A 17,670-nucleotide genomic window follows, 5' to 3' on the forward strand; every position below is an offset into this window, starting at 1 on the left:
TGGTCTGAATAATAATGAGCTTGTTGTCTGATTATTTTCAACCAATAAAGCTCTGAGCGTGTCTTTATATTCCCAACAGATCTCCAAGTTTAAAGCAGTGACAGCTGCTGCTTATTATAAAACTATTTCAAATCCATCAGTGTTTTTGCTAATGACTTTTCATTCCATTTTATGATCATTTTTATTTCTAGAATACATGTTTTCTGCAAAGACAAAATGTCTATACTAAGATGAAACATGCGTCCCTGATTAGTGTCTCTCTGTGATTATACCTGTGCAGTTTTATCTGAGCTGCACGTGTATATATTCATGGTAACATTATCTGACCACTGCATCAGCAGCATCTGATGTCATTTTCTATATTCAGATTACACATTCAAGGTTTAAGTTCATCTTTATTGTCCCCCTAGGGGCCACTTAGTGTGCAGCAGCAGAAACAGACGGCCATTCCACAGTATGAAGCCTTTCTGCAGATAAAACAGTGAATGTAAACAGAGGTTTGAAATAAAAATAGTAGAGTAGTATTTTCTACGACCTGACGGAGGAACCTCAGACTTGTTAAAAAGAGGGTGACCAGGGTCAGATAAAATGGACTGAGCCTTCTCCACTGCACGAGCCTGGTACAGAAGGGAAAGGTCATTAAAAGATGCTCCTGCTATTTTGCTGCACAGCTTCACAACACTCTGCAGTCTGTTTTTGCCTTTAACAGAAAGTCATTTCAGGTCATTTCAAGTCAGATTTAATAAAACAACAGTTTAATCGAGACTGTTTTCACGTTCAAACTTATTAGTTTTACGGCAAAAATGCGTCCTTTAGCAAAGTGGGTCGGTAAATGTGGAATAAACAGAAACTGAAAGCACAGAAACAGCAACTAATGCTGTAGAAACATTTTTTTTCTTTTCAGTTTTCCAGACTAAGACTTTTATGACTGAAAATCAGGCTGACTGTTTTGGCATATTTAAATCAGATTCTTTATGTTGGCACCACACTACCGATGCATCCAAAGCCATAGCAGGGATTTACATCTGTTTACACCTGTTCATTGAAAACCCAGTGCCACTAACAATGTCACAAACATTTCAAACAATGAAAAATGCCGTCAAAGAGCAGCTGCTTTGAGGAAAATCAACAGATTTTTCTGTTTTCCACTGCACTGTCGTATGTGTTCTGTTCTACTTTGGTTTCTTCCTCAGACCTATTTGGGATTTCAGGTTATATGATGCAACACCATGAGGCAAAACACATCCGCAGAGCTGACTTTGGTTAAGCTGATCATTTGGATACTTGAAAATTATCATGCAAAAACTGTGAGACCAAATAATGATGAGCAGAGAGATGAGAGGACATTTCCACGCAGATGTCAGCGACTCCTGCACCGATGCGCTGTTGCTCTGTTCAAAGGCTGGATTCATACCTGTAGGTATATCTTCTATCATCTTCACACTTTTTAACATTACTAATATGAGTCTGCTAGCATTTGTTTGATTAATCTACCTCAACCTGCTGTACTGAACACAATATTTTAGTTTTACATTATGAAATTTGAACTTTTCAGAAACTTTTCTACAGCAGCAACTCTAAATTTTTTAAATAACATCAGCAAAATCAATTTACGTTTAGAAAATTAAATCCACAAACACACACAAAACAAAAGCTTACTCAGTTCGAACAAAATAAAAGCACTGTAGGCTTCTATTAATCAAAACACCAGCAATTCCATGTGTAGAGTTTTATATTGAACATAAAATGTACACAACAACTTATCTGCAAGAAACAAAGATATAAAACTGTTTTAATTTCTACATGGAGGAACTAAAATGTATGAAAATGATTTTAAACCAAAGTCTGGACTTTGGTGCACTTTAATCATGTCTGAATCATTTGATGTAGAATTTCACAATAAGGAACAGAGAAAGAAAAATTGTGAAAGATTGTGATCCCAAACATTACAGAGGGCACTATAAATATGACCAAAATAAATGTCTTTAATAACGGTGCAGCCGTAAAAGCCCAGTCAAGGTGTCTGTGAGGTGAATTTGTGTTTTAACATCTGCTCTCCTCGTGTGGTTCTAATTTCTGATATTTCTTTCCAAGTTTCAGTTAAATCTGAAATGGACAACACACTGCATCTGATCTTCCTCTTCTTTGGTAAGAGCCTCTACTGTTTGATCTTCCATTCAGTGACTGAGCTGAGAAGTGTAGACCTTTAAGAGAAGGTTAACTTTAGAACAGCGTGCTAATTCTACAGTTCAGATCACTGCTGAGATAAGACTGCTACAAAAAGGAATAAATCGAGGAAATATACACAGAAATAATGCAGGTGGAAATATGTAAAGTAGTGTTAAAACAAAATCAGCATTTATTCATTCTATATGTATCCATTTATGGCGTAATACATTTAATATATTTTATATATATTAGGGCTGGGTAAATATTAAATTCTGTAATCGCATTAATCGCATGATTTCATGTGATTAATCATGATTAATCGCATCGTTATACGCAAAATCCAATACTGCATTCAAAAGTAGCATATGACGCACTTTTATTGGAACTGTACAGTCATATGATCGAATTACTCCGGTGATGAGACAATTCAGCGTTGCAGAGCTTACAAATAACTTTGGCTCTGTTGATGCGCCGTCTGGAAGAACTTTGAAGTGAAAATGGCCGTGTAAAAGTTCCGTAACCTTCTCCATGTTTTCTTTGCCCGCTTCACTCGCAATTCTTTTCTTTTCTGACTGTTTCCTGTGAGCGCCGCAGCAGTAAATTACACACGAGGCTAGATGGACCTTTTCAAAATAAAAGCCGGTGAGCAACAAACGTTTACAATAAAAATAATAAATAATAAAAACTGCGTTAATGGGAGACAAATAAATGTCAGCGATAAAGAATTCATTACTTAACGCAAAAATAACAGATCAGCCTTAATATAAATATATGCACATATACATATATATATGAATATATATGTGTGTGTATTTCTATCTTCTGTCAAGAAATAGCTCAAAGTTAAGACCAGATAGGAGCAGTCACACTGAAGGGTGTATTGAAGAATGAACTTTTGTCATAAACAAAAACAACATCAGTGTGGGTATGTGAAGGTGTTTGCAAAAAAAGAATGAATAAAACGAAGTAAACACGAGCACACCACCATGCAACATTCGTGATGACAGGAAAGTTATTGACCTGTTGTTTCTGTTGGGAAGAGCATTATTGTTTTAGCATTAGCAATTCAAGAAATGTTTCTTTCCTTCTCAATTATCTCACAACAGATACTGAAACATAGACAAAGGGGATGAAATTTGCCCCATAACACACGCATACACAAAAAATAAAATCACAATTAGCAGAACATCAGACAGTTTTTTATAACTGTGAGAAGTAAATTTTGAGTTTGTATGTTCCGTTGGTCACTGAGTCATCCAATCAACAACAACAAAATTACTGTGAATATTAAAGACTTCAGCATGATTTTGTTTAATTTGTTCAAATGATTCAATAAACACTTAACTACATCCTCTATCTATATGCAGGACTTCACCTCAGCTGCTGCTCACAGTCCCCCCCGCGTTATTACCACTATGTTAACTTAAGAATGAATTGGACCGACGCCCAACAGTACTGCAGAGACAAATACACCGACTTGGCCACCTTCGAAAGCATGGATGATATAAGGAGGCTGAAAGCCGATTTCTCTTATTCCTGGGCGTGGATCGGACTCTCGGACGATCCCAAGTCCTGGAAAACTTCCATGGGCAATGACAGCAACTCTTGGAGATGGTCAACAACCGGGGAAACGAGCAAAACCGGTTTCCAGATGTGGAATTCTACTCAACCAGATTACAAAGGGAGAGAGGAAACGTGTGGCGTGATTGACGATCAGGGACTATGGTTTGACATGGATTGTTCCCTGACCAGAGACTATATTTGCTACAATGGTAAGTCATGTTTGATAGATTTAATTCAAAGATTTTTAAAAGATTTTTTTACTAAATAGTCAGAAAAGGTTTCTCCTCCGGTGCAGCAATGCTTGTCTTTATGCGTCTCCCTATGGAAGACCCTGAGTGCCAAATACATAAAACTTTATGCACGTGTTACTGACTATAACTATAATAGATCCTATTTAAAAAAGGAAACATATACATTCACATGATGCTCTTTGTATGTGGCAGCAGTCATGAACCTTATTATTAGTGTAACCCTGTTAATAAATCCCTATCTGTAAAAATAGATTATAAATAATTAATAGTTTAAATGGCTGCAGTGGTGTGGTGGTTAGCACCGTCACCTCACAGCAAGAGGGTTCCAGGTTCAATCCCGGCCTGGGGCCTTAATGTGTGGAGTTTGCATGTTCTCTCCAGGTACTCCGGCTTCCTCCCACCATCCAAAAACATGCATGGTTTGTCTCGTTTGTCTCTATGTGGCTCTGCGATGGACTGGCGACCTGTCCAGGGTGTACCCCGCCTTTCGCGGGGTACAAATTAATTAGTGGTTCGGTATTTGTAGATATTTATAGTGTTGTTGTGTATATAATGCCTGAAGTGTGTAAATAGATAAATAATAATGTGAATACATACTTTTGAAAATTATATCAACATATTGATTTTGTGTTATACTCCATAAAATAATAGAAAAATGATAATAATGATAATAATAATAGCTCCCCCCTGAGCGGTCACCTTATCGTGGTGGGGGAGTTTGCGTGCCCCAATGAGTCTGGGAGCTATGTTGCCCGGGGCTTCAAGCCCCTGGTAGGGTCACCCAACAGATCCTAGATGAGGGACCAGACAAAGAACAGCTCAAAAGACTCCCTATGATGAACAAAAAATTTGGACCTCGTGATCCCTTGCCCGGATATGGGACACCGGGGCCTCCCTCCGGAGCCAGGCCCGGCCACCAGGCGCCCGCTGCCGGGCCCCACCCCCGGGCCCATGGGGCTCGGTCGGGCATAGCCCGAAACGATGACGTGGGTCCCCCTTCCGACGGGCTCACCACCCGTGGGAGGGGCCAAGGGGGTCGGGTGCTATGTGAGCTGGGTAGCAGCCAAAGGCGAAGGCCTTGGCGGTCTGATCCTTGGCTACTGAAGCTAGCTCTTGGGATGTGGAACGTCACCTCTCTGTTGGGGAAGGAGCCGGAGCTGGTGCGCGAGGCTGAGCGGTTCCGGCTAGATATAGTCGGACTCACCTCGACGCACGGCTTGGGCTCTGGAACCAGTCCCCTTGAGAGGGGTTGGACTCTCTTCCACTCTGGAGTTGCCCGTGGTGAGAGGCGCAGAGCAGGTGTGGGCATACTTATTGCCCCCCGGCTGTGTGCCAGTACATTGGGGTTTACCCCAGTGAACGAGAGGGTAGCCTCCCTCCGCCTTCGGGTGGGGGGACGAGTCCTGACTGTTGTTTGTGCCTATGTGCCAAACAGCAGTTCAGAGTACCCACCCTTTTTGGAGTCTCTGGGGGAGGCACTGGAGAGTGCTCCTACCGGAGACTCTCTCGTTCTGCTGGGGGACTTCAATGCTCACGTGGGCAATGACAGTGAGACCTGGAGGGGTGTGATTGGGAGGAACGGCCCCCCCCCGATCTGAACCAGAGTGGTGTTATGTTGTTGGACTTCTGTGCCAGTCATGGACTGTCCATAACGAACACCATGTTCAGGCATAAGGGTGTCCATATGTGCACTTGGCACCAGGACACCCTTGGCCGCAGTTCGATGATCGACTTTGTGGTTGTATCATCGGACTTGCGGCCGTATGTCCTGGACACTCGGGTGAAGAGAGGGGCGGAGCTGTCAACTGATCACCACCTGGTGGTGAGTTGGCTCCGCTGGTGGGGGAGGATGCCGATCAGACCTGGCAGGCCCAAACGTATTGTGAGGATCTGCTGGGAGCGTTTGTCAGAATCCCCCGTCAGAAGGAGCTTTAACTCCCACCTCCGGCAGAGCTTCAACCATATCCCGGGGAAGGTGGGGGACATTGAGTCCGAATGGGCCATGTTCCGTGACTCCATTGCCGAGGCAGCTGATCGGAGTTGTGGCCGTAAGGTGGTCGGTGCCTGTCGTGGCGGCAACCCTCGAACCTGCTGGTGGACACCAGTGGTGAGGGAAGCCGTCAAGCTGAAGAAGGAGTCCTATCGGGCCTTTTTGGCCAGTGGGACCCTGGAAGCAGCTGATAGGTACCGACAGGCCAGACGGGCTGCGGCTTCGGCGGTTGCTGAGGCAAAAACTCGGGCCTGGGAGGAGTTCGGTGAGACCATGGAGAACGATTTCCGGACGGCCTCGAAGAGATTCTGGTCCACCATCCGGCGTCTCAGGGGGGGGAAGCGGCTCACAGTCAACACTGTTTACAGTGGGGACGGGTCTTTGCTGACCTCAACTAGGGATGTTGTGAGTCGGTGGGGGGAGTACTTCGAGGAACTCCTCAATCCTACCAACACTTGCTCGGAAGAGGCAGAGTCGGAGAGCTCGGAGACGGGGCCTCCCATTTCTGGGGCTGAGGTTGCCGAGGTGGTCAAAAAGCTCCTCGGTGGCAAGGCCCCGGGGTGGATGAGGTCCGTCCTGAGTTTCTCAAGGCTCTGGATGTTGTAGGGCTGTCTTGGCTGACACGCCTCTGCAGCATTGCGTGGACATCGGGGACAGTGCCTCTGGACTGGCAGATTGGGGTGGTGGTCCCCCTCTTTAAAAAGGGGGACCGGAGGGTGTGTTCCAACTATAGGGGTATCACACTCCTCAGCCTCCCTGGTAAGGTCTATTCGGGGGTATTGGAGAGGAGGATCCGTCGGATAATCGAGCCTCGGATTCAGGAGATGCAGTGTGGCTTTCGTCCTGGCCGTGGAACAGTGGACCAGCTCTATACCCTCGGCAGGATCCTGGAGGGTGCATGGGAGTTCGCCCAACCAGTCTACATGTGTTTTGTGGACTTGGAGAAAGCGTTCGACCGTGTCCCTCGTGGAGTCCTGTGGGGGGTGCTCCGGGAATATGGAGTGCCGAACCCCTTGATAGGGGCCGTTCGGTCTCTGTATGACCGGTGCCAGAGTTTGGTCCGCATTGCCGACAGTAAGTCGGATACGTTTCCGGTGAGAGTTGGACTCCGTCAGGGCTGCCCTTTGTCACCGATTCTGTTCCTAACTTTTATGGACAGAATTTCTAGGCGGAGCCAGGGCGTTGAGGGTGTCCGATTTGGCGACCTCAGAATCGGGTCTCTGCTTTTTGCAGATGATGTGGTTCTGTTAGCGTCGTCAGGCCGTGACCTTCAGCTCTCACTGGAGCGATTCGCAGCCGAGTGTGAAGCGGCTGGGATGAGAATCAGCACCTCCAAATCCGAGACCATGCTTCTCAGCCGGAAAAGGGTGGAATGCTCTCTCCGGGTCGGGAATGAGATCCTTCCCCAAGTGGAGGAGTTCAAGTATCTCGGGGTCTTGTTCACGAGTGAGGGACAAATGGAGCGGGAGATTGACGGGCGAATCGGTGCGGCGTCTGCAGTGTTGCGGGCTCTGCACCGACCCGTCGTTGTGAAGAGGGAGCTGAGCCAGAAGGCGAAGCTCTCTACTTACTGGTCAATCTACGTTCCCATCCTCACCTGTGGTCACGAGTTGTGGGTAGAGACCGAAAGAACAAGATCGCGAATACAAGCGGCCGAAATGGGTTTCCTCCGCAGGGTGTCTGGGCTCTCCCTTAGAGATAGAGTGAGAAGCTCAGTCATCCGGGAGGGGCTCGGAGTAGAACCGCTGCTCCTCCGCATTGAGAGGAGTCAGATGAGGTGGCTCGGGCATCTGGTTAGGATGCCTCCTGGACGCCTCCCTGGGGAGGTGTTCCGGGCACGTCCCACTGGGAGGAGACCCCGGGGGAGACCCAGGACACGTTGGAGAGACTATGTCTCTCGGCTGGCCTGGGAACGCCTCGGGGTCCCCCCGGAAGAGCTGGAGGAAGTGGCCGGGGACAGGGACGTCTGGGTTTCTCTGCTCAAGCTGCTGCCCCCGCGACCCGACCCCCGGATAAGCGGCAGATGATGGATGGATAATAATAAGAAGAAGAAGACACAATAAATGCACTATGTAACATTTTAGGGAACTTATTGTTACTTTTTTCTCACTTAATTGTGTTACTAATTGTCTAAATGAATGTGAGTTTTACATTCACTTGTCCTCTACCAGCTGTCACGTGACAGGGCTGAACGATCGTTCTCGTTCGTTAATTTGTCACTTGACAGCTACTGAGTCAGTGTCGGGCTTTAAACAACAATGGCAGGGAGGATACCGACACGAGTCACCTTATTGTGTATTTGCTTTCCCAGGTTTTCACATGGTTTGAATTGTTTGTGGCATTTTGTGTATTGTATTTTGTTAGCTCAGCTGAAGCAAACTATGTTTCCTTCAGTGTTAGGTGTTTAGAACCGTGGCCGTTTTGTGCAACGCCCACAGTAGGACTACAGCGCCACCTGCTGGAAAAATGAACGAAATGATTCGTTCAAAGATTCGTTCAATTTACTGTTCGAGAGTAAATGATCCGATTCAGCCAAAAGAGTCGAACTTCCCAACACTACTTTGCTGTGCTGAACTTAAAAGGTTTTTCTGAAACATAACAATATTTTTTATGAAACTTAAACTTTTGTAGTCTGATTTTTGTGATTGAAAAGCAAGAATTTAATTTAATTTAAAGGGTATTATTTGTGGTTATATGTGTAGCTGAAATAAATGATTGATTATTTTCTAAAACATATGTGTTATTCCTCTGCTATACTGCCCAGAGAAATATTATCATTTAGAGTATTTCGAACTTTAAAGCTGTACACAATCCTTATCTTAAAGGGAGAGAGTATGTTAAAGATATTACTTTGAGTAAACCATAGTTTGTTTTACGAACTCAGGGCCCCTAATGAGGAGAAGTGGGCTACATTAGCATACAGCAGGAGTTAAAGCGTCTTTCGTTGTCTAAATGTATAGGGAGCTGCTATTTCATGACCTTGTGCAAACGTTCTCTAAATTATAATTCCTGGCTCAACAAGCTAGGAGAACCACAACCAAGCAGGCTTCCAGTAAATAGTTCTTGTTGGCTTCTATCTAAGCACTTGTGAATACGATGATGACTGAAAAGCCGAGCAGTTGTTGTCAATATCTTCAGCATGGTGCAAAAACACAAACTGCAATGCAGCACAAAAGGAATTATTAACTTACACTGATTTATTTTCTGTTGCAGTTACAAAGCAAAACAATAAAAGCTATGCGTACATCTCAGGTGTGAGAACATGGACGTCTGCTCAAGAGCACTGCAGGAAATACTACACAGACTTAGCAATGATTGAAAATGAGGAAGAAAACACTGAGGCTAAAAGGGCAAAACCATCTAGGACTAAACCTTGGATCGGTCTGTACAGAGTTCCATGGACCTGGTCCGACAAGAGCAAAAGCTCCTTCAGCAACTGGGACCCTGAGGACTACAAGAACGCTGGTGGTAAACAACACTGTGTGGTAGAAAGTCATTTGCATAAGTGGCACGATGAAGATTGTAGTTCCAAGAAGCCATTCATCTGCCATCAAGGTGATTATTCATAACATATATAAAGAAATATTTTTTTTCAGTAAAAATGTGTCCCATTATTTCTGACTCAGTGTTTACTGTTCAGTTCCAAGCATGACCTCCACTTTCAAGATAAGGACTGAGACTGATGCTGACCTGACTGATCCAGCTATTTACACCCAGGTCCTCGAGCAGGTAAAACTTTCTGTCCCCGTTTTTATTTCAGCATAAATGATGGTTGTGTTAGTGACTGCTTATTTAATTCCTCTTCAGATGAACGACTTGCTGAGACGTCAGGGACTGACTGACTTCAAGCTGCGATGGAAGAGTCCACCCAGAAAAGCAGAAAAAAAGGACAAAACTCAGTGATTTAAATCAAGGAACAATCATGTACTCAACTGTTCTTAATGCAGTTTTGATTGTCCCTCTTCACTGTAGTGATCTGTACTTAAGGTTTTATGTAGTTTGACTTGAGTGGTATTTGATTTATAACCGAAGAACATACACATCTATATTTGTGTGAAAAGGGGTTTTCCCTGGTACAGCTTATAACTGAATGCCATTAGATTTTAGTCCCGGGTGATGTGGTAGAAGCCATGGTTACCTTGGCAGCAGCAGGTTTTATGAAGCATCTTATTCAAATATTCGGTCAGTCTCATTGAACATAAGAAGGAATTTAGAAACATACACAGATCAGTAGTTTTTCCTCCATCTTTCAGTTCAAGTAATCATCAACATGGTGATATAATATGCATTTACATTTGCTCATTTAGCGGACGCCTTTATCAAAATTAGGTAAGCAACATTTAAGCCTCATCAGTGTAAAGCCCTTTTTACACTTACTAAAACCCCGCTAACATCTGCTCACATCTGGCTCTTAAATGCATGTGAAGATGTTTAGTTGGTGTTTTGTTCTGTGAGAAATGATTCTGCAGCAGACGTGGCTTTTATTCAGCTCCAGCTCTACTTCAGTTGGAACACAAAACCCTGAAGAACATGATGATTTTACCTGTGCACAACTCACATTTTCTACACAGTAACACGTCTGCAACCGTAATGTCTCACTTGGAGGCTCAGAAACCGACAGCAACAACTCGTGGACAAAAGGAGAGACAGGACTGATAGATTTTTAAGTTTCTTCTCCTTTCTTTTGCACTGATTTCATGACAAGTGACAGATTGTAGCAAAGTGTCCCCAACACCTAATCATATGATATGCATTTTTAACAGAGCTTCATTAAATGAGGGCTGTGATTTCTGTGCTTTTTTATTCTTTTAATAATTCAACCTGGAACATGGTTTAAGATAAATAAAGATGGTCTGAATAATAATGAGCTTGTTGTCTGATTATTTTCAACCAATAAAGCTCTGAGCGTGTCTTTATATTCCCAACAGATCTCCAAGTTTAAAGCAGTGACAGCTGCTGCTTATTATAAAACTATTTCAAATCCATCAGTGTTTTTGCTAATGACTTTTCATTCCATTTTATGGTCATTAAAAGATGCTCCTGCTATTTTGCTGCACAGCTTCACAACACTCTGCAGTCTGTTTTTGCCTTTAACAGAAAGTCATTTCAGGTCATTTCAAGTCAGATTTAATAAAACAACAGTTTAATCGAGACTGTTTTCACGTTCAAACTTATTAGTTTACGGCAAAAATGCGTCCTTTAGCAAAGTGGGTTGGTAAGTGTGGAATAAACAGAAACTGAAAGCACAGAAACAGCAACTAATGCTGTAGAAACATTTTTTTTCTTTTCAGTTTTCCAGACTAAGACTTTTATGACTGAAAATCAGGCTGACTGTTTTGGCATATTTAAATCAGATTCTTTATGTTGGCACCACACTACCGATGCATCCAAAGCCATAGCAGGGATTTACATCTGTTTACACCTGTTCATTGAAAACCCAGTGCCACTAACAATGTCACAAACATTTCAAACAATGAAAAATGCCGTCAAAGAGCAGCTGCTTTGAGGAAAATCAACTGATTTTTCTGTTTTCCACTGCACTGTCGTATGTGTTCTGTTCTACTTTGGTTTCTTCCTCAGACCTATTTGGGATTTCAGGTTATATGATGCAACACCATGAGGCAAAACACATCCGCAGAGCTGACTTTGGTTAAGCTGATCATTTGGATACTTGAAAATTATCATGCAAAAACTGTGAGACCAAATAATGATGAGCAGAGAGATGAGAGGACATTTCCACGCAGATGTCAGCGACTCCTGCACCGATGCGCTGTTGCTCTGTTCAAAGGCTGGATTCATACCCGTAGGTATATCTTCTATCATCTTCACACTTTTTAACATTACTAATATGAGTCTGCTAGCATTTGTTTGATTAATCTACCTCAACCTGCTGTACTGAACACAATATTTTAGTTTTACATTATGAAATTTGAACTTTTCAGAAACTTTTCTACAGCAGCAACTCTAAATTTTTTAAATAACATCAGCAAAATCAATTTACGTTTAGAAAATTAAATCCACAAACACACACAAAACAAAAGCTTACTCAGTTCGAACAAAATAAAAGCACTGTAGGCTTCTATTAATCAAAACACCAGCAATTCCATGTGTAGAGTTTTATATTGAACATAAAATGTACACAACAACTTATCTGCAAGAAACAAAGATATAAAACTGTTTTAATTTCTACATGGAGGAACTAAAATGTATGAAAATGATTTTAAACCAAAGTCTGGACTTTGGTGCACTTTAATCATGTCTGAATCATTTGATGTAGAATTTCACAATAAGGAACAGAGAAAGAAAAATTGTGAAAGATTGTGATCCCAAACATTACAGAGGGCACTATAAATATGACCAAAATAAATGTCTTTAATAACGGTGCAGCCGTAAAAGCCCAGTCAAGGTGTCTGTGAGGTGAATTTGTGTTTTAACATCTGCTCTCCTCGTGTGGTTCTAATTTCTGATATTTCTTTCCAAGTTTCAGTTAAATCTGAAATGGACAACACACTGCATCTGATCTTCCTCTTCTTTGGTAAGAGCCTCTACTGTTTGATCTTCCATTCAGTGACTGAGCTGAGAAGTGTAGACCTTTAAGAGAAGGTTAACTTTAGAACAGCGTGCTAATTCTACAGTTCAGATCACTGCTGAGATAAGACTGCTACAAAAAGGAATAAATCGAGGAAATATACACAGAAATAATGCAGGTGGAAATATGTAAAGTAGTGTTAAAACAAAATCAGCATTTATTCATTCTATATGTATCCATTTATGGCGTAATACATTTAATATATTTTATATATATTAGGGCTGGGTAAATATTAAATTCAGTAATCGCATTAATCGCATGATTTCATGTGATTAATCATGGTTAATCGCATCGTTATACGCAAAATCCAATACTGCATTCAAAAGTAGCATATGACGCACTTTTATTGGAACTGTACAGTCATATGATCGAATTACTCCGGTGATGAGACAATTCAGCGTTGCAGAGCTTACAAATAACTTTGGCTCTGTTGATGCGCCGTCTGGAAGAACTTTGAAGTGAAAATGGCCGTGTAAAAGTTCCGTAACCTTCTCCATGTTTTCTTTGCCCGCTTCACTCGCAATTCTTTTCTTTTCTGACTGTTTCCTGTGAGCGCCGCAGCAGTAAATTACACACGAGGCTCGCTCAAGATGGACCTTTTCAAAATAAAAGCCGGTGAGCAACAAACGTTTACAATAAAAATAATAAATAATAAAAACTGCGTTAATGGGAGACAAATAAATGTCAGCGATAAAGAATTCATTACTTAACGCAAAAATAACAGATCAGCCTTAATATAAATATATGCACATATACATATATATATGAATATATATGTGTGTGTATTTCTATCTTCTGTCATGAAATAGCTCAAGTTAAGACCAGATAGGAGCAGTCACACTGAAGGGTGTATTGAAGAATGAACTTTTGTCATAAACAAAAACAACATCAGTGTGGGTATGTGAAGGTGTTTGCAAAAAAAGAATGAATAAAACGAAGTAAACACGAGCACACCACCATGCAACATTCGTGATGACAGGAAAGTTATTGACCTGTTGTTTCTGTTGGGAAGAGCATTATTGTTTTAGCATTAGCAATTCAAGAAATGTTTCTTTCCTTCTCAATTATCTCACAACAGATACTGAAACATAGACAAAGGGGATGAAATTTGCCCCATAACACACGCATACACAAAAAATAAAATCACAATTAGCAGAACATCAGACAGTTTTTTACAACTGTGAGAAGTAAATTTTGAGTTTGTATGTTCCGTTGGTCACTGAGTCATCCAATCAACAACAACAAAATTACTGTGAATATTAAAGACTTCAGCATGATTTTGTTTAATTTGTTCAAATGATTCAATAAACACTTAACTACATCCTCTATCTATATGTAGGACTTCACCTCAGCTGCTGCTCACAGTCCCCCCCGCGTTATTACCACTATGTTAACTTAGAAATGAATTGGACCGACGCCCAACAGTACTGCAGAGACAAATACACCGACTTGGCCACCTTCGAAAGCATGGATGATATAAGGAGGCTGAAAGCCGATTTCTCTTATTCCTGGGCGTGGATCGGACTCTCGGACGATCCCAAGTCCTGGAAAACTTCCATGGGCAGTGACAGCAACTCTTGGAGATGGTCAACAACCGGGGAAACGAGCAAAACCGGTTTCCAGATGTGGAATTCTACTCAACCAGATTACAAAGGGAGAGAGGAAACGTGTGGCGTGATTGACGATCAGGGACTATGGTTTGACATGAAATGTACCGGGTCAAAAGCAATTCTTTGCTACAATGGTAAGATTATGTTTTATACATTTAATCCACTGACTTCCTAAATGGGTGGTAACAAAAGGTTTCTCATCCAGTGCAGCAGTGCTTCTCTTTATGTCTTTCCCTATGGAAGACCCAGAGTGCCAAGTACATTAACAATTAGGAATACTATGATGACTGAAAAGCCGAGCAGTTGTTGTCAATATCTTCAGCATTGTGCCAAAACAAACTGCAATGAAGCACAAGAGCAATAATTGAACTTACACTGATTTATTTTCTGTTGCAGTTACAAAGCAAAACAAGAAAAACTATGTGCACATCTCAGGTATGAGAACATGGACGTCTGCTCAAGAGTACTGCAGGAAACACTACACAGACTTAGCAATGATTGAAAATGAGGAAGAAAACACTGAGGCTAAAAGGGCAAAACCATCTAGGACTAAACCTTGGATCGGTCTGTACAGAGTTCCATGGACCTGGTCCGACAAGAGCAAAAGCTCCTTCAGCAACTGGGACCCTGAGGACTACAAGAACGCTGGTGGTAAACAACACTGTGTGGTAGAAAGTCCTTTGCATAAGTGGCATGATGACAATTGTGAATTCAAGTGGCCATTCATCTGCCATCAAGGTGATTATTCATAACGTATATAAAGAAATATTTTTTTTCAGTAAAAATGTGTCCCATTATTTCTGACTCAGTGTTTACTGTTCAGTTCCAAGCATGACCTCCACTTTCAAGATAAGGACTGAGACTGATGCTGACTTGACTGATCCAGCTATTTACACCCAGGTCCTCGAGCAGGTAAAACTTTCTGTCCCCATTTTTATTTCAGCATAAATGATGGTTGTGTTAGTGACTGCTTATTTAATTCCTCTTCAGATGAACGACTTGCTGAGACGTCAGGGACTGACTGACTTCAAGCTGCGATGGAAGAGTCCACCCAGAAAAGCAGAAAAAAAGGACAAAACTCAGTGATTTAAATCAAGGAACAATCATGTACTCAACTGTTCTTAATGCAGTTTTGATTGTCCCTCTTCACTGTAGTGATCTGTACTTAAGGTTTTATGTAGTTTGACTTGAGTGGTATTTGATTTATAACCGAAGAACATACACATCTATATTTGTGTGAAAAGGGGTTTTCCCTGGTACAACTTATAACTGAATGCCATTAGATTTTAGTCCCGGGTGATGTGGTAGAAGCCATGGTTACCTTGGCAGCAGCAGGTTTTATGAAGCATCTTATTCAAATATTCGGTCAGTCTCATTGAACATAAGAAGGAATTTAGAAACATACACAGATCAGTAGTTTTTCCTCCATCTTTCAGTTCAAGTAATCATCAACATGGTGATATAATATGCATTTACATTTGCTCATTTAGCGGACGCCTTTATCAAAATTAGGTAAGCAACATTTAAGCCTCATCAGTGTAAAGCCCTTTTTACACTTACTAAAACCCTGCTAACATCTGCTCACATCTGGCTCTTAAATGCACGTGAAAATGTTCAGTTGGTGTTTTGTTCTCTGAGAAATGATTCTGCAGCAGACGTGGCTTTTATTCAGCTCCAGCTCTACTTCAGTTGGAACACAAAACCCTGAAGAACATGATGATTTTACCTGTGCACAACTCACATTTTCTACACAGTAACACGTCTGCAACCGTAATGTCTCACTTGGAGGATCAGAAACCGACAGCAACAACTCGTGGACAAAAGGAGAGACAGGACTGATAGATTTTTAAGTTTCTTCTCCTTTCTTTTGCACTGATTTCATGACAAGTGACAGATTGTAGCAAAGTGTCCCCAACACCTAATCATATGATATGCATTTTTAACAGAGCTTCATTATTTTAAGGGCCGTGATTTCTGTGCTTGTTTACTGTTTTATTCTTTTCAATAATTACTTTACTTCAATCCATATTTTTAAATGAGGGATGCACCGATCCGATATTTGGATCGGATATCGGTGACAATGGGCCTATCCATATCGGACGATTTTTCATCTTATATTTATTTTCCCTTATCCTGTCCAGCATTGGCATTCATCCAAGGGCCTTCTGCCCCTCTAGTGGTGAAAAAAAAGTTAAGTTGGGACTATCTCTAATTTTTTTTTTTAGTTTTTACCAAGCGAGAGAAGCTATTGTTTTGTTCAGATGCTTTTGTAATGGATGTTTAATTCCCATTTGCGCTAAACTATATAAAGAGCTGATTGCAATTTATATTGAAAGTCTACCAACCAAGCAAGTGAAGCTATTGTTTTATTGTCAAGTTCGACTCCTTTATTACTTAATATTTTCTTTTACATTAGATTTTCAATCCCTAATTTTACTGACTGAACCAGATATATTTTTACGGTTAAGATTATTTTACTGGTGCACATTTATTGAATAAATAAGTAATTCAGTCCATTTATATCTGTTTTTTTGTTTTTAAAAAAATAGGAAAGAAATGTTTAAGTCAAGGCTGATGTTGCCTTGCACAAAAGAATGATCCCAGTCTTTTCCACACATCAGATATCGGTATCAGTATCCGAGGAGAAAAAGTGGAGCGGTGCATTCCTATTTTAAACGCTGTTCAACTTTGATTTGTTTTTATTTCTCAATGATTGATTTGACTTTATTACTGTCATTAGCAGCCTTGATAAAAATTAATTTTGTTAAAGATAACCTGGAACATGTTTTAAGATAAATAAAGATAGTCTGAATAATAATGAGCTTGTTTTCTTATTTTTCAACCAATAAAGCTCTGAGCGTGTCTTTATATTCCCAACAGATCTCCAAGCTTCAAGCAATGACAGCTGCTGGTTAATATAAAACAATTTCAAATCCATCAGTGTTTTTGCTAATGACTTTTCATTCCATTTTATGATCATTTTTATTTCTAAAATACATGTTTTCTGCAAAGAGACCAGAGAAAGATAATCATTGAGGTCAATCTTTGCATATGGAAATAGTGGTAGGAGGAGTGTGCTCCTGCTGTATGTCTATTTTCATATGTTTTTCATATTTAAATTGTTGTTTTGTCGGAGAAAACAAAGGCAAATGAAGAATGAAACAGAGATTTAAACTAAAGCTTTTTGAATAAATTTCTTCGTAAGATTTGAATGATACCAACATACATGAATGCCCTGAGAGTTTCTGTCTCCGTGAAGCCTGATCTTCACAAATGACTTTTTTCATGCCACCCCAGTGATCTATTTCAGTAGGATGAGTGGTTTATGTGTCCAACACCTTTAGTTTATTTGGCCAATGTGGTGCGACTCAGCAGTTATAATCCAGGAGAATTATATTTGATGCGATGCGTTATTACAGTGTCTGTTTTAATGCAAACCTTAGTCATGTTGTTGTTAATATCTAAACCATAACCAAGTGGGTGGTAATGTGTAAAACC

General features: G+C 41.2%; 1 protein-coding gene and 1 long non-coding RNA gene across 5 annotated transcripts; both read left to right on the plus strand.

Moving 5' to 3' along the window:
- The first annotated feature begins 1,238 nt into the window (after positions 1–1,238).
- On the plus strand, positions 1,239–16,045 carry LOC140315991 (macrophage mannose receptor 1-like). Of its 4 annotated transcripts, none has more exons than XR_011917306.1 (7): positions 1,239–1,420; positions 2,095–2,148; positions 3,537–3,941; positions 14,569–14,910; positions 14,996–15,084; positions 15,163–15,406; positions 15,828–16,045. XR_011917306.1 is itself a non-coding variant. In XM_072393633.1 (6 exons), the coding sequence occupies exons 1-6, from the start codon at positions 1,321–1,323 to the stop codon at positions 15,256–15,258; spliced, it is 1,086 nt and encodes a 361-aa protein (XP_072249734.1). In that variant the 5' UTR covers positions 1,239–1,320; the 3' UTR covers positions 15,259–16,045. The 4 variants fall into 4 exon arrangements, 1 of the variants encoding a protein (XP_072249734.1); XR_011917305.1 differs by lacking the exons at positions 14,569–14,910; positions 14,996–15,084; positions 15,163–15,406; positions 15,828–16,045 and adding exons at positions 9,187–9,528; positions 9,614–9,702; positions 9,781–10,024; positions 10,446–10,663 and having other exon boundaries at positions 1,242–1,420; XR_011917307.1 differs by lacking the exons at positions 14,569–14,910; positions 14,996–15,084; positions 15,163–15,406; positions 15,828–16,045 and adding exons at positions 9,187–9,528; positions 9,614–9,702; positions 9,781–10,024; positions 10,446–10,663 and having other exon boundaries at positions 1,352–1,416.
- On the plus strand, positions 11,600–14,263 carry LOC140315615 (uncharacterized). The gene is made up of 3 exons (XR_011917271.1): positions 11,600–11,776; positions 12,455–12,508; positions 13,902–14,263. It is a non-coding gene; the product is annotated as an uncharacterized lncRNA (long non-coding RNA).
- Positions 16,046–17,670: the final 1,625 nt, after the last annotated feature.

Source organism: Leuresthes tenuis, unplaced genomic scaffold (genome assembly GCF_036924035.1).
Source record: "Leuresthes tenuis unplaced genomic scaffold, fLeuTen1.0.hap1 SCAF_10, whole genome shotgun sequence".
Lineage (NCBI taxonomy): Eukaryota > Metazoa > Chordata > Actinopteri > Atheriniformes > Atherinopsidae > Leuresthes > Leuresthes tenuis.